The 17,819-nt window shown below is 68.1% G+C and overlaps 1 protein-coding gene across 1 annotated transcript; it reads left to right on the top strand.

Moving 5' to 3' along the window:
- The first annotated feature begins 997 nt into the window (after positions 1–997).
- On the top strand, positions 998–17,731 carry MYBPC2 (myosin binding protein C2). The gene is made up of 28 exons (XM_070062998.1): positions 998–1,601; positions 2,229–2,306; positions 2,477–2,563; positions 3,264–3,412; positions 3,611–3,728; positions 4,179–4,227; positions 4,387–4,446; positions 6,318–6,511; positions 6,592–6,724; positions 7,634–7,758; positions 7,878–7,983; positions 8,623–8,795; positions 9,194–9,359; positions 10,296–10,402; positions 10,708–10,737; positions 10,897–11,036; positions 12,614–12,773; positions 12,874–12,978; positions 13,195–13,383; positions 13,558–13,692; positions 14,695–14,862; positions 14,960–15,048; positions 15,125–15,320; positions 15,729–15,868; positions 16,005–16,164; positions 16,364–16,500; positions 17,163–17,349; positions 17,618–17,731. The coding sequence occupies exons 1-28, from the start codon at positions 1,583–1,585 to the stop codon at positions 17,626–17,628; spliced, it is 3,411 nt and encodes a 1,136-aa protein (XP_069919099.1). The 5' UTR covers positions 998–1,582; the 3' UTR covers positions 17,629–17,731.
- Positions 17,732–17,819: the final 88 nt, after the last annotated feature.

Below are 17,819 nucleotides of genomic sequence, written 5' to 3'. Positions count from 1 at the left end.
CCGACCCCAATCTCCGGCTCCCCTCTACCTGGCTGGCAATGCACCCGCGCGGGGCAGCGCCCCTCCGGCCCCCGCAGCTCCACGGGCACGGCGCGGCAGTCTGCCTGGTAACGCGTGACGTCACGGGGAGGTAGCCACCGGACTGGCCCGGCGCTCCCTGGGGGCGGGCAGATTTCCGGCTCTTAGGGGGTTTTGGAAAAGGAGGAGGGGGGATTTGCACGGGAAGCAGGACGGGGGGAGTCACTTATTCCTCCCCGAACCGGACCCCTCAAAGCTCATCACTTCCTTAGCTCTCCGCCTCAACCCCAAGTCCCCTACACCCAGCTCGCCCCCTCCCCAGGACGTCGGTCCCTCGAAGACCCCGGCCCCCGCCCCCACTCAGAAAGCCGCAGGTTCCCCTGCCGGGAAGGGCGCCAACGTCCGGGCAGCCCTCCAGGGCCTTCCCAGCCTCTCCGTCCGCCCCCGCCTGGGACACCCGCGTCCGGTGCCCGCTGCGCCCGCTCCGGGAACAGTGGCGGGAGCGGGGCGGGCGTGGCCCCAGGAGGGCCGGGGCCCCAGCCTCGGGTCTGCCCATGCCCAGGATTGCGACTCTCGGGTCCCTGAGCCCCGGTGCCCTTCCTGGGGGCACCAGCCCCCCTCCCTCCAGCCTCCTGGTCTGCGCTGGGAAACCGGACCCTCCCTCCCGGCTCTGGTTTCCTGAAAACTCCTGACTTGCAGAAACTTAAGAATGGCTCCCAGGCTGCCTGTCCCCGCCTCCTCCATGCCAGGGTCCTGGCTAGAAGCCCTCACCCACTTTAGACCCCTGCCCTGCCTCTTCCTGCTCCCTCCACCGTGGCGTTCAGCCCCCCTCCCTCAGACCCAGGAGTGCAGCCACGGCCCTCCTCCCTCAGACCAGGGGTCTGCACCTCTAGCCCCTCCTCCCTCAGACACAGGAGTCCAACCCAGCCCCTCCTCCCTCAGACCCAGAAGTCCAACCTGGCCCCTCCTCCCTCAGACCCAGGGGTCCAGCCCCAGCCCTCAGCCCTCAGGCCCGGGGGTCCAGGCCCAGCCCTCCTCCCTCAGACCAGGGGGTCCAGGCCCAGCCCTCCTCCTTCAGGCCTGGGGGTCCAGGCCCTCCTCCCTCAGATCTGGGGGTCCAGGCTCAGCCCTCCTCCCTCAGATCTGGGGGTCCAGGCCCAGCCCTCCTCCCTCAGACCTGGGGTCCAGACCCTCCTCCCTCAGGCCCGGGGTCCAGGCCCAGCCCTCCTCCCTCAGACCTGGGAGTCCAGGCCCTCCTCCCTCAGGCCCAGGGTCCAGGCCCAGCCCTCCTCCCTCAGACCCGGGGTCCAGCCCCGGCCCCCTCCCCGGACGCAGGTGCCTGTCAGCCCCTCCTCCTGGGGGTGGCGGGTGGCCATCTCCCCGTCCAGCTGTTACTTGTCGCCTTTCCGAATATGCTGGGGGAATGTGGGGCGCCGAGCCCGGGCCTCCCGGAGCCTCCTGGGAGTTTCAGGACTGCTTAAAGAGCGCCCCTCAGGGGCCCACCTGTCCTCCCAGGGCCTGGTGGACTCAGCCGCATCTGTCCGTCTGAGGAGTGGCCGGCGACATGCCTGAGGCAAAGCCAGGTGGCTGCTGGGGGGCCCTTCCCCAGAGCGGCTGGGAGGACGCGTGAGGAGGGGTCTTCGTGTGGGGCGGGGTCTCTGCCTGTTTAGCGGCGGCGGTGCTGCCCGTGTGTGGCTCTTGCTGGGGGCTGGGCTGCTCCCATGACTAAGGGTTCTGTAGCCTGGGACTTCCCCCGTGGGGTACGGGCGGGGGCGCGCGTGGCCGTGGGTCAGGGGCTCCCGTCCGCGGAGAACAGGACTGCTCTCTTGTGCGGGAGTTGGGGCTTCCTGTACAGGAAGCAGAGGGCCAGGCCTGGTCCATGTCCCTTTTGTGCAAGGCGGGGGGCTCTTCTTGGGGCGGGCATGTCTCCCGCGGCATGGGGCGGTCTACACTAGGTGGGCCCCAGCCAGCGGGCAGGGCAGGTGAAGGATGCTGTGGTCAGCAGGTGTCCAGTTTCCGGCCCCTGGGGGAGAGCTAATTATACCCCCAGTACCCAAAAGGTCAGGGCCCGGTGGCCTGGGCTGAGGGAAACCTGACCCCGGAGGCTCTCGTGATTAGAGATAAATTTACACCTAGGCCGGGGGGGGGGGGGCAGGCCGCCTGGGTCTGGGGGGAGGCGCCACTCACCTGTGTCGGCCCCTCCCGCACAGCGGCCAAGAAGGCCCCCAAAGGCAAAGATGCCCCCAAAGAAGAGCCCCCCAAGGAGGCTGCTGCAGAGCCCCCCAAAGGTGAGGTGACGCTCCCTCTGCCCGGGACACCTGGCGCCCGTCCCCCCCCCGCACCCTGCCCGGCCGCTGCCCCCACAGGGCACCGGGGCTGGCCCGCTCCTCCCCTGCTCCCAGCATCCGGGGAGCGCCGCCCCAGCCTGTGCAGACTTCCCGATGCTGTCTCCAAACAGAAGCCCCGCCCGAGGACCAGTCCCCCACGGCCGAGGAGCCCACGGGGATTTTCCTGAAGAAGCCGGACTCCGTATCCGTGGAGACTGGTGAGGGGCCTGGGGGGGAGGGCTGGGGCTGACCCCTGGGTCTGAGGGAGGAGGGGCCAGGCTGGACCCCTGTGTCTGAGGGAGGAGGGGCTGGGGCTGACCCCTGGGGCTGAGGGAGGAGGGGCTGGGGCTGACCCCTGTGTCTGAGGGAGGAGGGGCGGGGGCTGACCCATGGGTCTGAGGGAGGAGGGGCGGGGGCTGGACCCCTGGGTCTGAGGGAGGAGGGGCTGGGGCTGACCCCTGGGTCTGAGGGAGGAGGGGCAGGGGCTGGACCCCTGGGTCTGAGGGAGGAGGGGCTGGGGCTGACCCATGGGTCTGAGGGAGGAGGGGCTGGGGCTGACCCCTGGGTCTGAGGGAGGAGGGGCGGGGGCTGGACCCCTGGGTCTGAGGGAGGAGGGGCGGGGGCTGACCCATGGGTCTGAGGGAGGAGGGGCTGGGGCTGACCCCTGGGTCTGAGGGAGGAGGCTGGGGCTGGACCCCTGGGTCTGAGGGAGGAGGGGCCAGGCTGGACCCCTGGGGCTGAGGGAGGAGGGGCTGGGGCTGACCCCTGGGGCTGAGGGAGGAGGGGCTGGGGCTGGACCCCTGGGGCTGAGGGAGGAGGCTGGGGCTGGACCCTGTGTCTGAGGGAGGAGGCGGGGGTCTGCTATGCCTGGAGGGTCTGGAGTTCCTGCCCAGCCCCCGCCCTCCCCCCCCCCCCCAGGAAAGGACGCGGTCATCATGGCCAAGCTGAACGGGAAGGAGCTTCCGGCCAAGCCGACCATCAAGTGGTTCAAGGGGAAATGGCTGGAGCTGGGCAGCAAGAGTGGGGCCCGGTTCTCCTTCAAGGAGACCCATGACGCAGCCAGCAATGTGAGGCCCTGCGGAGGGCGGCCGGCGGGGTGGGGGCGGCCACGCTGGGTGGGCAGGGGCAGTGCCCTCAGATGCTGCCAGGCAGGTGTGAAGAGAGTCAGGCCCGGGCGGGTGTTGGGGCGTGAACCGGCCTTGGAGGTGGTTACAGAGGGCCCTGGGGCGGGCGCGTGCACCCCCTCGCCCCGCCCCCGTCTCCAGGTCTACTCGCTGGAGCTGCACATCGGCAAGGTGGTGCTGGGCGACCGCGGGGACTACCGCCTGGAGGTGAAAGCCAAGGACGTGTGTGACAGCTGCTCCTTCAACATCGACGTGGAGGGTGCGCCGGTGGGCGGGCTCAGGCGCGGGCTGCGGGCAGGTGCAGGTGTCGGGCACCGGTGGTCGCCGGTGGGGAGTGGAGCTCCAGGCTCGGACTTGGGAGTGCGAGTGTGCAGGTTCTGGGGTGTGGTGGGGAGGTGTAGGAGGTGGGTTAGGGAGACTCCCGCTGGGAGGAGGTCCAGGTTAAGGGCTTGGGACAGGACAATGTCCAGGTTTAGAGCAATGGTGTGTGGGCTGGGCGGGGGGGGGGGGTGCTGTAGCCAGGTGTGGAGGGTGGGGGAATGAGACCGCCCAGGCCTGGGAGGGGCACTGCCAGGGAGACGGGCGTGAGCCAGTCTGGGAGCCGAGGCTGGGCAGGCCTGGGGAGAGGCCGTGCTGGTCCCGGGGTGGGGGAGTGGAGGCTGCACAGGCCTGGAGAGGAGCTCACCCTCCCTTCCCATCCCCTCCCCAGCGCCCCGTCAAGACTCCGCTGGACAGAGCCTGGAAAGCTTCAAGCGTGCGTAAGTGGCCCCGGCCCCGCCCTGGCGCCAAGGACCTTGGTGTGTGTTGGGGGAGATGTGGGAGAAGGGAGGTTGCGTGGGGAGGGCAGGGCGTGGGGACCCAGGGCGAGGCCGACGGGGTGGCACCACCTGGTCCCCATGCCCTCTCTGTGGCCGCAGGGGCGATGCGAAGCCGGACGGAGCCGGCGAGCTGGACTTCAGCGGCCTGCTCAAGAAGAGGTGAGCCCGGGGCGCGGGAGGGAGGGGCCCCGCGGCCACCCGGGACTGCCTGCTCGCCCCCTTCCAGCCCGTGTCCTTTTTCTGTGTTTGTTGTTAGGTAAAGGGACCCCATATTCTACCCACAGCCCCCCCAGCCTGCTGCCCGCTCACCCCAAACCCCGCATCCTCTCGTCCGCTCCCCTTCCTACCGGGGGTCCAGCTCACCTCCTCACTCACGCGCCCAGCCACTCACCCACTCACCACGCCTGCACCCCAGAGCCCCTCAGCTACCCCCGTCTTCCCGCCTGCCCACCCTGGCTCTCCATTCCACTCCACCGCCCTCGTGAACTCACCACCCCCCGTGCCCACGCGCTCCGGGCGGCCACTCGCCCGCTCACAGAGGCAGCATCCGTCCACCTCCGCTGCCCAGCGTCCGCCTTCCCGTCTGCACCTGGGTCTCCATCATCCATGTGCTCCTCCCCCTGGCCGTGTAGCCAGGCGTTCCTCTGTCAGTGGGTGGCACCCTCTCGCTGCCACGCCCTCTCACCGCCACGCCCCCGCCGCCACGCCCCTCCACCACGCCCTCCGCCGCCACGCCCCCTCCGCCACGCCCTCTCACTGCCACGCCCCTCCACCATGCCCTCTCACTGCCCCGCCCCTCCACCACGCCCTCTCACTGCCCCGCCCCCGCCACGCCCCTCCGCCACGCCCTCTCACTGCCACGCCCTCTCACTGCCACGCCCTCTCACTGCCCCGCCCCTCCGCCACGCCCTCTCACTGCCACGCCACGCCCTTTCGCTGCCACGCCCTCTCGACGCCACGCCCACCTACTCATAGCTTCCTGTTAGATCCGACTCCCTGAGACCAACGACCTGTACGTCGAATGGTTGAAGAGCGCCAGTTCCACGTTGTCCAGCGAAACGCTTGTCCCCTCGCTTGCTCACGACCGTCCGGTCCACCTCTCCGGCCCTTACTCCTTCACCTCTTTCGATAACCACGCCCCCGGCCACCCCGTTTTCTGACAGAGCCCTCAGTCTATCTCCGGGCAGCCCACTGCTTCCCCGGCCGTCTTCATCAACATTTGCTAACCCCCCGCGGCCGCCCTGTCCACCCCTTGCCCCGACACCCATCAGTGTAGCCCCCCAGTATCTCATCCACCTGCTGCTCAGTACAGAAGGCACTCACTGTCTCGAGCCCCCACTCATCCATTCTCTCTCTGTTCCCCTTCCTCCCCTTGTTTCCCCGAAGATCCACCTGCACTAACCCCCACTCACTCATCACCCAACACCCTCTGTGGCCTCCTGTCCACCGGGCTCTGGGGCTGAGACCAGGGGACGGACAGCGGTCTGGGTCCAGGATGTTGAGTGCCTCATTGCCCCGGGAACCTGGGTCCGGTCCAACAGCCAGGGTCAAAGTGGAGACTGCTTGGGGTGATCGGAGGGGCCTGGGGGAGCCCCCGTAGGGCTTCCTGGAGAAGGGAACGTTGGCAGTAGGTTTTGCAGTATGAAGAGGAGTTCCATCGGGAGAGGGAGGGTTCTGTGTGAGGCCGGGAGGCAGGAGAGGGCCTGGGCGGCCAGGAGAGGCCAGGGCCGGGTTCGGATGGTGGTGGGTGTCGTGCTGGGGCAGTAGGCGAGGCCGTGAGTTCCAGGCTGAGCTGGGGGTTCCGCTGAGGGCACAGGGAGGTGTGGGGGAGCCGCGAGCAGGGACGAGATGGGAGCTGAAAGAAGGGAGGAGGCCGGCCGGTCCGGGCCCTGGCGGAGCCGGGGGCGATGGCCGTGTGGGCGGGAGAGAGAGAGAGAGAGATGGGGCCTTGGCAGAGCGGCACAGCCCGCGGGCTGGCGGGGCGGGCGGACGGAGACCCCCACCTCCTCTCCCCCTGCCGCGGCCCTCAGGGAGGTGGTGGAGGAGGAGAAGAAGAAGAAGAAGGACGACGATGACCTGGGCATCCCCCCGGAGATCTGGGAGCTCCTGAAGGGGGCCAAGAAGAGCGAGTACGAGCGCATCGCCTTCCAGTACGGCATCACCGACCTGCGCGGCATGCTGAAGCGGCTCAAGAAGGCCAAGGTCGAGGTCAAGAAGAGCGCAGGTCAGCCCCGCCCCGCCCCGCCGCCGAGGGAGGGAGGGAGGCCCCGCGCGCTGCTGACCGCCCGCCTGCTCCACCCACAGCCTTCACCAAGAAGCTGGACCCCGCCTACCAGGTGGACCGCGGCAACAAGGTGAAGCTGGTGGTGGAGATCAGTGACCCCGACCTGCCGCTCAAGTGGTTCAAGAACGGCCAGGAGATCAAGCCGAGCCTCAAGTAGGTGTGCGCATGCGCGCGCGCACACACACCGGGCACCCTGGACTGGGCCCCCGCTCCCCGCCCCTCACCCGCGGAGGGCACTCCCCCGGCTGTGCCAAAAGCGCAGGCGCCCACCCGGCGCACAGACGCACAGACGACGGAGACGCAAATGCAAAGCCCCCAGCAGGCGGGCTCTGTGCCCGCCATGGGGGAGTGGTGGGCGGGGGTGGGCACGCGAGTGCGGCACTAGCTGGCCTAGCCCCCGGATGGACAGCGGCTAGACCGTCTGGCGCCGCCCTGACCTGGCACGGCCCCCCCCGGGACGAGCTCACTCCCTGCTCCTGTTCTGCGCAGGGCACACCTGCACGGGTCTAGACGGAGGGGTTAGATCCAGGGCGTGGGCCCTTGGGTGGGACGATGGTGGATGAGGCGTGGGACTCCTCCTCCCCTTGGCCATGTTTTCTGAATGTCACGCAGTGAACCCTTTGGGTGACATCAAAAGTTACGTTGCTTAAGGGACAGGTTAAGTTGCTCCACTGGACGGTCCCGGGGCATTGTCCTTATTCGTATTATTACATCCGGGTCGCGGGCGCATCCATGTTCCTGGTGGCAGGAGAAGGGATGGAGGTGTCCAGAGCAAGCAAGACCTAGGGTTTATGAGCTCACGCCTACTGCATTCCACGGTCCCTGCTGCAGGCCCGGTCTGGCCTGGCCGCAAAGGAGACTGGGAAATGTAGTTCTCCAGGTGGGAGCTGTGCGACCCTGGTAGAAGGGGACGGTGGCCGTGGGCGACAGGGGGCGTGTCCACGGTGGTTCCTCCAATAACGGCCTCCAGACGTGGCCTCAGAACGGCCGGGTGGACGTGTGCCAGGGCTGGGCCGACGCCCCGTGCCCCGTGTCTGGGCTGAGGCGAGACCTTTGTACTAGGTATGTGTTTGAGAACGTGGGCAAGAAGCGGATCCTCACCATCAACAAGTGCACGCTGGCCGACGACGCCGCCTACGAGGTGGTGGTCAACGACGAGAAATGCTTCACGGAGCTCTTCGTTAAAGGTGAGGCGGGGCCGCGGCCGCAGCAAGGCCGGGGCGCGGGCTGCGGAGGAGGCCTGCGAGGCCGGGGCCCGGGCTGCCCAGCGGGCCTGCAGCCACCGCCCTCCCGCCCCCGCCCGCAGAGCCGCCCGTCCTGATCGTCACCCCACTGGAGGACCAGCAGGTGTTTGTGGGCGACCGGGTGGAAATGTCGGTGGAGGTGTCGGAAGAAGGTGCCCAGGTCATGTGGTGAGTGCCTGTCACCATCAGCCCCGCTCTCCCTCAGCTCTGGCCTTGGACCCCGGGACACCCTGGGAGAGTCCTGGCCGTTCCCGGTCATCCCCGGAGACCTCCGCCTCTCTGGTTCTGTCCTGGTAGCCATGGCCTCGCGCTAGAACTTGACACCCATCCACCCATCCTCCTCAGGGCCCGATTCCTGATCTCTGCTGTTTTGTTAAACATTTGTTCAACCATCCGACCGATTATTCATCCCTTGGTCCACCCATCCACCCACCCATCTATCCGTTCATTCATCCACCCTCCCATCCATCCACTCCCCCACCACCCACCCCTGCCTATCCGTCCGTTCCTCTGTCCACCCACCAGCACATACTTGGTGGGCCCCTGTTGCGCAGTTCCACTCGTCTGCATATTAGAGAGGAAGTAAGAGTAGCATGGCACCTGCCTCCGTCGGCGGTGGGTGTGCCGGCGGTCGGTGTGACAGACACCAGTAAACGCAGAAGGCCTGTCTTGGCGTGGGTGTGCAAGGGGCAGTGATGGGTGCTCTACCAGCTTTCCAGTGGGAGGAAGGGACTCAAGAGGTCAGGGGTGGCTTCCTGGAGGAGGTGACGGCCTGCGCCCCGCCCCTTGCACTCCCCCCCCGCCCAGGATGAAGGACGGTGTGGAGCTGACACGCGAGGGCTCCTTCAAGTCCAACTACCGCTTCAAGAAGGACGGGAAACGGCACATCCTCATCTACTCGGAGGTGAACCTGGAGGACCGGGGTCACTACCAGGTCATGACCAACGGCGGCCAGTGCGAGGCTGAGCTCATCGTGGAAGGTACCGGCCCCGCCCCGGGAGTGCCCCTGCCGGGCCTGGCCAGGCCTCTTCACAGCGTCCCCTGCGTCTGGCTGCTCCGCCCCGCCCCGCCCCGCCCCGCGGGATGCCCTGAGCTGGCCCAGGCCTCTGGGTGCTGTGGTTTGTGCCTGTGCCCCTGGCGACAGCTCTGCCCGTCACACATGCGCACACCCGCGGCACGGGTCCTCGCCCAGCCAGCGCAGCCTGCACAGCCCCCCCCCCGCCCCTCTGCTGTGCCCCTCTCAGCCCCACCCCCACCGCCCCGGGGCTCCTCAGGGCCATGTCCACTTCCCACGGGGCCTCCTCGCCTGCTGCCTCTCTCCCCGTGACAGCCTGGCGCACTCCGGACTGAGGGGTCCCCCGTTTCCCTCCTCCGCCAGAGAAACAGCTGGAGGTGCTGCAGGACATCGCGGACCTCACGGTCAAGGCCTCGGAGCAGGCCATGTTCAAGTGCGAGGTGTCGGACGAGAAGGTGACGGGCAAGTGGTACAAGAACGGGGTGGAAGTGCGGCCCAGCAAGAGGATCACCATCTCCCACGTGGGGCGGTGAGCCGAGGGGCGTGACCGCAGGGCGGGGGCGGGGCCAGGGTGTGGCTGTCTGGTGGGCGTGGCTTCAGATGGTCCTGGCTGGGGGCATGACTGCCGGTGTGGGGCGTGGCTTCAGGGGGCGTGGTCGCGGGATAGGGGCGTGGCTGCACAGGGAGCATGGTTTGAGTGCCAGAGACAAATGCAACTGAATTGCCACTCGGAAAGACGAGGAGTGGATTCTGTCCACAGCAGGTGGGTCGGGGCTGCTCAGGCAGCAGTGCAGTGTCCCTGCGGCCAGTGAGAGGGCTCTCTGGCCCTAAGTGGCAGCCGCTCTGGTCCCGCAGCAGGCGAGCCTGGCCAAAGCAGAGGTCCCAGAGAGACGTGAAGGAGCAAGCCCTCTGTGGCTTAGCCTGGGGACTGTCCCGGGTCACCTCTGTCCCGGTGTCAGCCCCAGGCCGGCGGATGCTCAGGGGGTGGGGGATGCTATGAGATCCCATTGCAAGGGTGCAGTCAGGGGTGAGGGGCTCCTGTGGCCACGCTGGGGAACAGGCTACCCCAGGGGGAGGGGCAGCCAGGGAAAGCAGAGGAGGTGGGGTGGGACCCCCGCCGCTGCAGCCGCCACTTCCACGCCCTCCCCTGCGTGTTCCTGGCCATCGTGCCCGTGCCGCCCCGTGACCTCCGTGTGATGTGGGCACTTGCTGTGAGCTGGGTTCTGGGCCAGCGGCTCTGCAGACCCGTGGGACTCACCCCGGCATGGCCGCTGGTGACCTCACCCCTGTCGCAAAGATGGAGACACGCAGGCACAGAGGGGTCAGGTGACTGGCCCTAGGTTGCACAGCTAGGAAGTGGGGTTCTGTCTGAGGCTGCGAAGTCCCAAAGGCCTGGACCAAAGTGGGCGTGGCAGAGCGTCCCGTGCGGGCCCCGCGCCATCCCTGCCCTGCCCCCCACGTGCAGGTTCCACAAGCTGGTGATTGACGACGTGCGGCCGGAGGATGAGGGCGACTACACCTTTGTGCCCGACGGCTATGCCCTGTCCCTGTCGGCCAAGCTCAACTTCCTGGGTGAAGATGCCCCTTCGTCCCCCGGGGGCTGCAGGACCCCCAGGCGCCTCCCCCTAGACCCAGGGTCCCTCGTCGTGCAGAGAGGGTGACAGCGAGTGTCTGGGGCGGAGGGCGGAGTCGATGAGAGCCTGGAGGGAGACAGACGTGCTGTCCGAGCTGAGGAGGTCCCCGTGGAGAGGGGTGGGTGGCTCATGGGCCCGAAACCTCCCCCTGGCGTCCCCGTCCCTCGTTCCCAGGGTGCCTGCCAGCACCTTGTGGAGGTGGGGTGAGGGGCGCACACCTGACCGGAAGTCTTGGCCTTGCAGAGATCAAGGTGGAGTACGTGCCCAAGCAAGGTAGGGGCCCAGGTCCTGCTGCTCAGCCGGGGGCAGCGGGAGGAGGGCTGGGGTGCCACTCCGGGCCTGCGCTGCTGCTGGAACTGGCTCCTTGGGGGGGCTCAGGGGGTCATCCACCTGTCATCCACCGCCACGTCCCCCCGTCCCCTCTGCCTCCAGAGCCACCGAAGATCCACCTGGACTGCTCCGGGAAGACCTCAGATAACGCCATCGTGGTCGTGGCTGGGAACAAGCTGAGGCTGGACGTGTCCATCACAGGGGAGCCCCCTCCTGTGGCCACCTGGATGAAGGGAGATGAGGTGGGCTGGCTCCCCGGGCCGGGGTCCTTCTCTTTCTCAGCTCTGTGCATCACCTGGTGTCGGTCCAGCAGGTGGTGGGCGCTCCCACCGAGTGGGCTCACCTGTCAGTCAGCCTGTGCAGCCACCCAGGAACTCATCCATCCATCCCGTCACTCGTCCAGTTGTCCATGTGCCCGTCAGTCAGTCCGTTACCCACCCACCTATACATTCTTTATCTATCTAACTTCCTGTATATATTCAGAAGCCTCCTGGTCCACATGTCCACCCACCCACCCATCCATCCACCCACCCATCCATCCACCCATCCATCTACCTGTCCATCCATCCACCCATCCATCCATCCACCCACCCACCCATCCATCCATCCACCCATCCACCCATCCATCCATCCATCCACCCACCCATCCATCCATCTACCCACCCATCCATCCATCCACCCATCCATCCACCCATCCACCCACCCATCCATCCATCCACCCATCCACCATCCACCCACCCATCCATCCATCCATCCACCCATCCATCCATCCACCCATCCATCCATCCATCCATCCACCCATCCACCCATCCACCCATCCATCCACCCATCCACCATCCACCCACCCATCCATCCATCCACCCATCCATCCATCCACCCACCCATCCATCCATCCACCCATCCATCCATCCACCCATCCATCCATCCATCCATCCACCCATCCATCCATCCACCCATCCATCCATCCATCCATCCACCCATCCACCCACCCATCCACCCACCCACCCATCCATCCATCCACCCACCCATCCACCATCCACCCACCCATCCATCCATCCACCCATCCATCATCATCCATCCACCCACCCACCATCCATCATCCACCCATCCATCCATCCATCATCCATCCATCCACCCATCATCCATCCACCCACCCATCATCCACCCATCCATCATTATCCATCCACCCACCCATCCAGCCATCCAGCCATCCATGCATCCACCCACCTGTCCACACACCCGCCTGCCCATCTGCCCATGCTTTCCCCTTGCTCGCCCTAGGCCCTGGGAGAAGCCAGTCTTCCATGTCTTCTCCCTGCCTCTGTGAAATGCAGACTCAGTGCACTGTTCACTCACTCATCCACTCCGCAAACGTCCCCTGAGGCCCCCTCCATGCCTGGCCCGACGTGCGGCATTGAAGGGGCAGCCGTGAAGCAGACGCAGCCCCTGCTCCAAGAGCCTGCACTCTTGGACAGAGGCAGACGTGCCCAGCCACAGTCCCGGGGGATGGGACCACCGAGACGCCACTATTGTCTGGGGGCAGCCAGGAACGCTTCCTGGAAGACGTTGCCCAAGGGTGACAGTCCCTAAGGGATGAGTAAGGATATAAAACATGGCTGGCGCCGGGAGCAATCTCGCCACATCTTGGGCGTGAGATCGGGTGGCGTGTTGAATCCCGGGTGGGCAATGCGGGGGCTGAATCCGGGGTCTGGAGAGCATCTTGGGCCCGCGCGGGGCCCTGTTCCACGCAGGGGCGCCCTGGGGGGGGGGTTGAGCAGGGGTGCGCTCAGCTCCGGCAAGGCCCTGGTGCTCTGTCCAGGTGTTCACCGTCACCGAGGGCAGGGTCCGCATCGAGCAGCGGCCCGACAGCAGCAGCTTCGTGATCGAGAGTGCGGAGCGGGGGGACGAGGGCCGCTACACCATCAAGGTCACCAACCCGGCGGGCGAGGACGTGGCCACCGTCATGTTGAGGGTTGTGGGTGAGCAGCTAGGCCGAGGGCACGGGGCGGGGGCTGGCTCCCCGAGGCCGCGGGGGGCCATCTGACTCTCCTCCCGCCCATCCCACCCTACCCCCACCAGATGTCCCAGACCCCCCGGAGGCTGTGCGGGTCACCTCCGTCGGAGAGGATTGGGCCATCCTTGTCTGGGATCCTCCCAAGTACGACGGGGGGCAGCCGGTCACCGGTGAGTGACCGAGTGCGCCCTCCCACTTCGCCTCCACCCCTCCCCTGCCTCCTGGTCTGTCCCTGTGGCCCTGGCCGGGGGTCTCCTGCAGCCTCTGGTTCCCCCTGGATTCCTGACCCTGGGACGGCAGCCCCTGAGCGCGCCGGGGCCCCCGAGCGTCTCGGCCTCTCGCACTGGCTCGGCGGCAACCGCTGCTCTCCCTGCCGGGGCCCGCAGGGTACCTCCTGGAGAGGAAGAAGAAGGGCTCTCAGCGCTGGATGAAGCTCAACTTCGAGGTCTTCACGGAGACCACCTACGAGTCCACCAAGATGATCGAGGGCATCCTCTACGAGATGCGGGTGTTCGCCGTCAACGCCATCGGCGTCTCCCAGCCCAGCATGAACACCAAGCCCTTCATGCCCATCGGTAACGCCCCTCGGCCCCCCACCCGCACCCTCTGAGCTGGCCCCACAGACTGGACTTCCGAGCCCGGGCTCCCCACTCCCATCCTGACCGCCCCCGACCCAGCGACCCTGGACTGGCTGCTCTCGGTGACCTCTGACCCACCAGACTGACCCCTGACCCCCCCCCGCCTCACAGCTCCCACGAGTGCCCCCCAGCACCTGACGGTGGAGGATGTGACCGACACCACCACGACCCTCAAGTGGAGGCCCCCGGACCGGATCGGGGCCGGTGGCATTGACGGCTACCTGGTGGAGTACTGCGTGGAAGGCTGTGAGTGGCCCTGGGGCTGGAGGCGGGCCCGGGGGCGGAGCCCGGGGACAGGGGGCGGGGCCAGGCGCCCAGTGACCAGCGTGTCCTCTCTTCCTCCCTGCCCTGCACCTGCCCTGTCTGCTGCGATCACTCGTCACCCATCCACCATTCCCTGCTTCTATGCGTTTACACGCCCAACTAACATTCCCCTCGCACGCCTGCCCATCCGTTCGTCCACCCATCAGACACTGCCCTGGGCCACCCAGCCCTCTGTCCATCCAGTAATGGGTTCTCACCCACACATCTGTGTCTTCACGGCCATCTTTCCTCCCCCCGGACATCTGTCTGTCGCCTCCCTCCCTGTCCGCCCACACACTGAACCCGCCCGCCGTCCTCCACCGACCATTCATTGAGTGCCGACTGCATGCCGGGCGCAGGGCCCCAGCTGCGGAGATGTCTCGGACCCGGGCAGGACCGCCGCGGTCACCTGGACACCACAGCCCGGGCCTCCCGGTCAGGCGGCTGTGGGCTCCGCTCCTGCCCCCGCGCTTTCTAACTTGGTGACCTTGGGCCAGCAGCGTCCTCTGCCTGCAGGGTCAGTGGTGCCGGCAGGGGGCGGTGCATGGAGAGGCGGGGTGGGGGGACCCTCCCGGAGCCGGGGCAGAGCTGGGGCTGTCTGGGTTCGCTCTGCCCACGTTGGCTCGCCGGCGTGAACCCGCGTCACAGACACCCGTGAACCAGAGGCAGGAATCTGACAGCTCCGACTGCCGCCCCAGACACCCCCCCCCGCTCCTCCCACTGCACCCCCACACGGAGCCACTCTCCCTGCCCCGGTCCGCCTCCTCCAGCTGTGTGCTCTTAGCAGCCCCCCTGCACCTGTCAGCCTCAGTCTTCCGCATCCCTGAAATGGGGACAACAGCACGGAGGCCGAGGCACCTCTGCTGCTGCTGTGGCCGGGAATGCGGGGGGCGCGGGGGGCTGGGAGCCAGGCCGCGAGGCCGCCCTGTGGCTGCTCTCCCGCAGCTGACGAGTGGATCCCGGCCAACAAGGAGCCGGTGGAGCGCTGCGGCTTCACCGTCAAGGGCCTCCCGACTGGAGCCAAGATCCTCTTCCGCGTCATCGGCGTCAACATCGCCGGCCGCAGCGAGCCGGCCACCCTGGTCCAGCCGGTCACCATCCGGGAGATCGTGGGTGAGTGACCCCGCCCCCGCCCCCCTGGGGGTATCCACGGGGCCGCCCAGACCGCCTGGTGGTCACCGGACGTCCCCTCTCTGTGTCGGGCCCCCAGAGCAGCCCAAGATCCGGCTCCCCCGGCATCTCCGCCAGACCTACGTGCGCAAAGTGGGAGAACACATCAACCTGGTCATCCCCTTCCAGGTGCGCGCTGCTCCGGGCCCCGCCCCGCCCGCCCCGCGCGGCTGCAGCGCCACAACCCCTGCCGCCCTCCCCGCAGGGAAAGCCCCGGCCCCAGGTGGTGTGGACCAAGGGCGGGGCCCCCGTGGACACCTCCCGCGTGCACGTGCGCACCAGCGACTTCGACACGGTGTTCTTCGTGCGCGAGGCGGCGCGCTCCGACTCGGGCGAGTACGAGCTGAGCGTGCAGATCGAGAACATGAAAGACACGGCCACCGTCCGCATCCGCGTCGTGGGTGAGCAGCGGGGCGGGGCCTCCACTGGGCCTGGTCTCGGTGGGGGCGGGGCCTCTCGGGGCGTGGTCAGGGCGGTGGGGCCTCCATTGGGCCTTGTCTCGGTGGGGGTGGAGCCTCTCAGGGCGTGGTCTAGGGGTGGGCCATCGCGGGGTGCAGTCTAGGGCGGGTCCTTTCGGTGGCGTGGCCTTGGTGGGGCGCCGTCTCGGGGCGGGTCCTCTCAGCAAGCCCCACGTGCGTTGCCCGCGGGGACGAGGGTGGCCCCAGAGGAAGTTAGGGCGTGGCGTGGCCTAGGGTGGGTCCTCTTAGGGGCGTGGCCTCGGTGGGCGTGGCCCGCCGGGCGAGGGAGGCCCCGAGGATGTTAGGGCCGGGGCTGGCGCTGGACGGCGCTCGACGCCCGGACCCTTGCAGAGAAGGCAGGACCGGCGGAGAACGTGATGGTGAAGGAGGTGTGGGGCACGAACGCGCTGGTGGAGTGGCAGCCGCCCAAGGACAACGGCAACAGCGAGATCACCGGGTACTTGGTGCAGAAGGCGGACAAGAAGACCATGGTGCGCGGGAGTCCGGGGCGGGCGGGTGGCGCGCGGGAGTGCGGGGCGGGCGGCGCGCGGGAGTCCGGGGCGGCGGGCGGGCGGGCAGCGCGGTCTCCTAGCGCTCGCGGCCCCGCTTCTCCCCCGCCGGCGCCAGGAGTGGTTCACGGTGTACGAGCACAACCGCCACACCAGCTGCACCGTGTCCGACCTCATCGTGGGCAACGAGTACTACTTCCGCGTGTACACCGAGAACATCTGCGGCCTCAGCGACTCGCCCGGCGTCTCCAAGAACACGGCGCACATCCTCAAGACAGGTGCGGCGGCGGGCGGACCCTGCCCCCGCCCCCAGCTCCCGCCCCCTGCTCCTGCCCTCGCCCCCTCCCAGCTCCCGCCCCCTCCCAGCTCCCGCCCCGCCCCCAGCTCCCCGCCCCTGCCCCCAGCTCCCACCCCCTGCCCCTGCCCCCGCCCCCTGCCGGGCCCGGAGCGTGCGGTCACCCCTCCTCCGTCCCCCAGGCATCACCTTCAAGCCGTTTGAGTACAAGGAGCACGACTTCCGGTCGCCGCCCAAGTTCCTGACGCCCCTGATTGACCGCGTGGTGGTGGCCGGCTACGCCGCCGCCCTCAACTGCGCCGTGCGGGGCCACCCGAAGGTGCGGGGAGGCCGGCCCTGGGCGGGTGGGGAGAGCGGCCGGCCCGGTCTCTGCGCACCCCGCGGCTCTGGGTCCCGCCCTTGTCGCTCTCCCCAGACAAGCGCCCAGCCCCTGGCAGGCCGTCACAGTGCGGGGTCGGACAGGCAGGTGCGCTGTGGGCGCTGCAGCCGGAGCTCCCGGGACCGCCTGTGGGGCAAGTCCGCCTGCCACTTGCTTCCCCTCCCGATAAAGTTTTATTGGAACGCGGGCCGTGAACATTTGCTCACGCAAAGTCCGCGGCTGCCGGTTGGCTGTGGCCCCGGGGCTGTGCAGCTCGGCAGGGCTCCCAGAGCCAGAAACCCATTCATTCACTCCGTTCCTTCACCTCACTCATTCATTCAGCGCCCAGCTCCCCTGTGTCCCTTCGACATTGCCCTGGGTTTCCTCCATGCTGGGTGAAGGGGTCAGTGGGGGCCGTGAAGTCACCCACGGGGGCGCTGTGGTGTGAGCAGCAGGGGCCAGGAGCTGACCTGAGAGCTCAGAACTGGACGAGGGGCCGCGGGGGCCCCCACCGCTGCCTGGGAGGCGGGGTGGCCAGTGGCAGGCGCCCCGGGCCAGCAGGGTCGCCCCACTCTGCCGGTGCCCGGGCCCTGCGTGCCCCGTGACGCCCCCTCCCCCGACAGCCCAAGGTGGTCTGGATGAAGAACAAGGTGGAGATCCATGAGGACCCCAAGTTCCTGATGACCAACCACCAGGGGGTGCTGACGCTCAACATCCGCCGGCCCTCGCCCTTCGACGCGGGCACCTACTCCTGCCGCGCCTTCAACGAGCTGGGGGAGGCGCTGGCCGAGTGCAGGCTGGACGTCCGAGGTGAGGGCGCCCCCGCCCCAGAGCTGGCTGCTGGACCAATGGGCCGCGGCCTCCGCCTAGTCATGGCCGACCCGGCCTCCTGCAGCCCCCGCCCCCAGCCCCGCTCCTCCAGGCCGACCCCACTTCTCCCATTCTGCCGCCCCTTTGACTGTCCCCACCCCCACCCTGGGAACCAGAGGGCAGTGACCGCGGGCGGCACCGGGCGCCCCCTGCTGGTCATGCGCGGAGCCCCCCCCCCCACCGCCTCTCTCTCTCTCCTCCCCCGCAGTGCCGCAGTGAGAGCCTTGCCCGCCTGCCCCCAGCTGCTGCCCGGTCCTAACCCCGGCCCCGGCGGAGTTCTTCTTCCCAGTCATTGCTGAGAATATAATAGTGTGGACTACGACTCCCAGTGTCTGTCCTTGAACCAGCGGCTCCGGCTTCCAGGAGGTCCTGGGGGAGGGGGAGGGGGAGGGGGAGTGACAGCCCCAGCG

The sequence above is a fragment of the Oryctolagus cuniculus genome, chromosome 18 (assembly GCF_964237555.1).
Source record: "Oryctolagus cuniculus chromosome 18, mOryCun1.1, whole genome shotgun sequence".
In the NCBI taxonomy this organism is placed as follows: Eukaryota; Metazoa; Chordata; class Mammalia; order Lagomorpha; family Leporidae; genus Oryctolagus; species Oryctolagus cuniculus.
The sequence above is the reverse complement of the archived record's forward strand: the minus strand, read 5'-3'. Positions and strand labels throughout refer to the sequence as shown.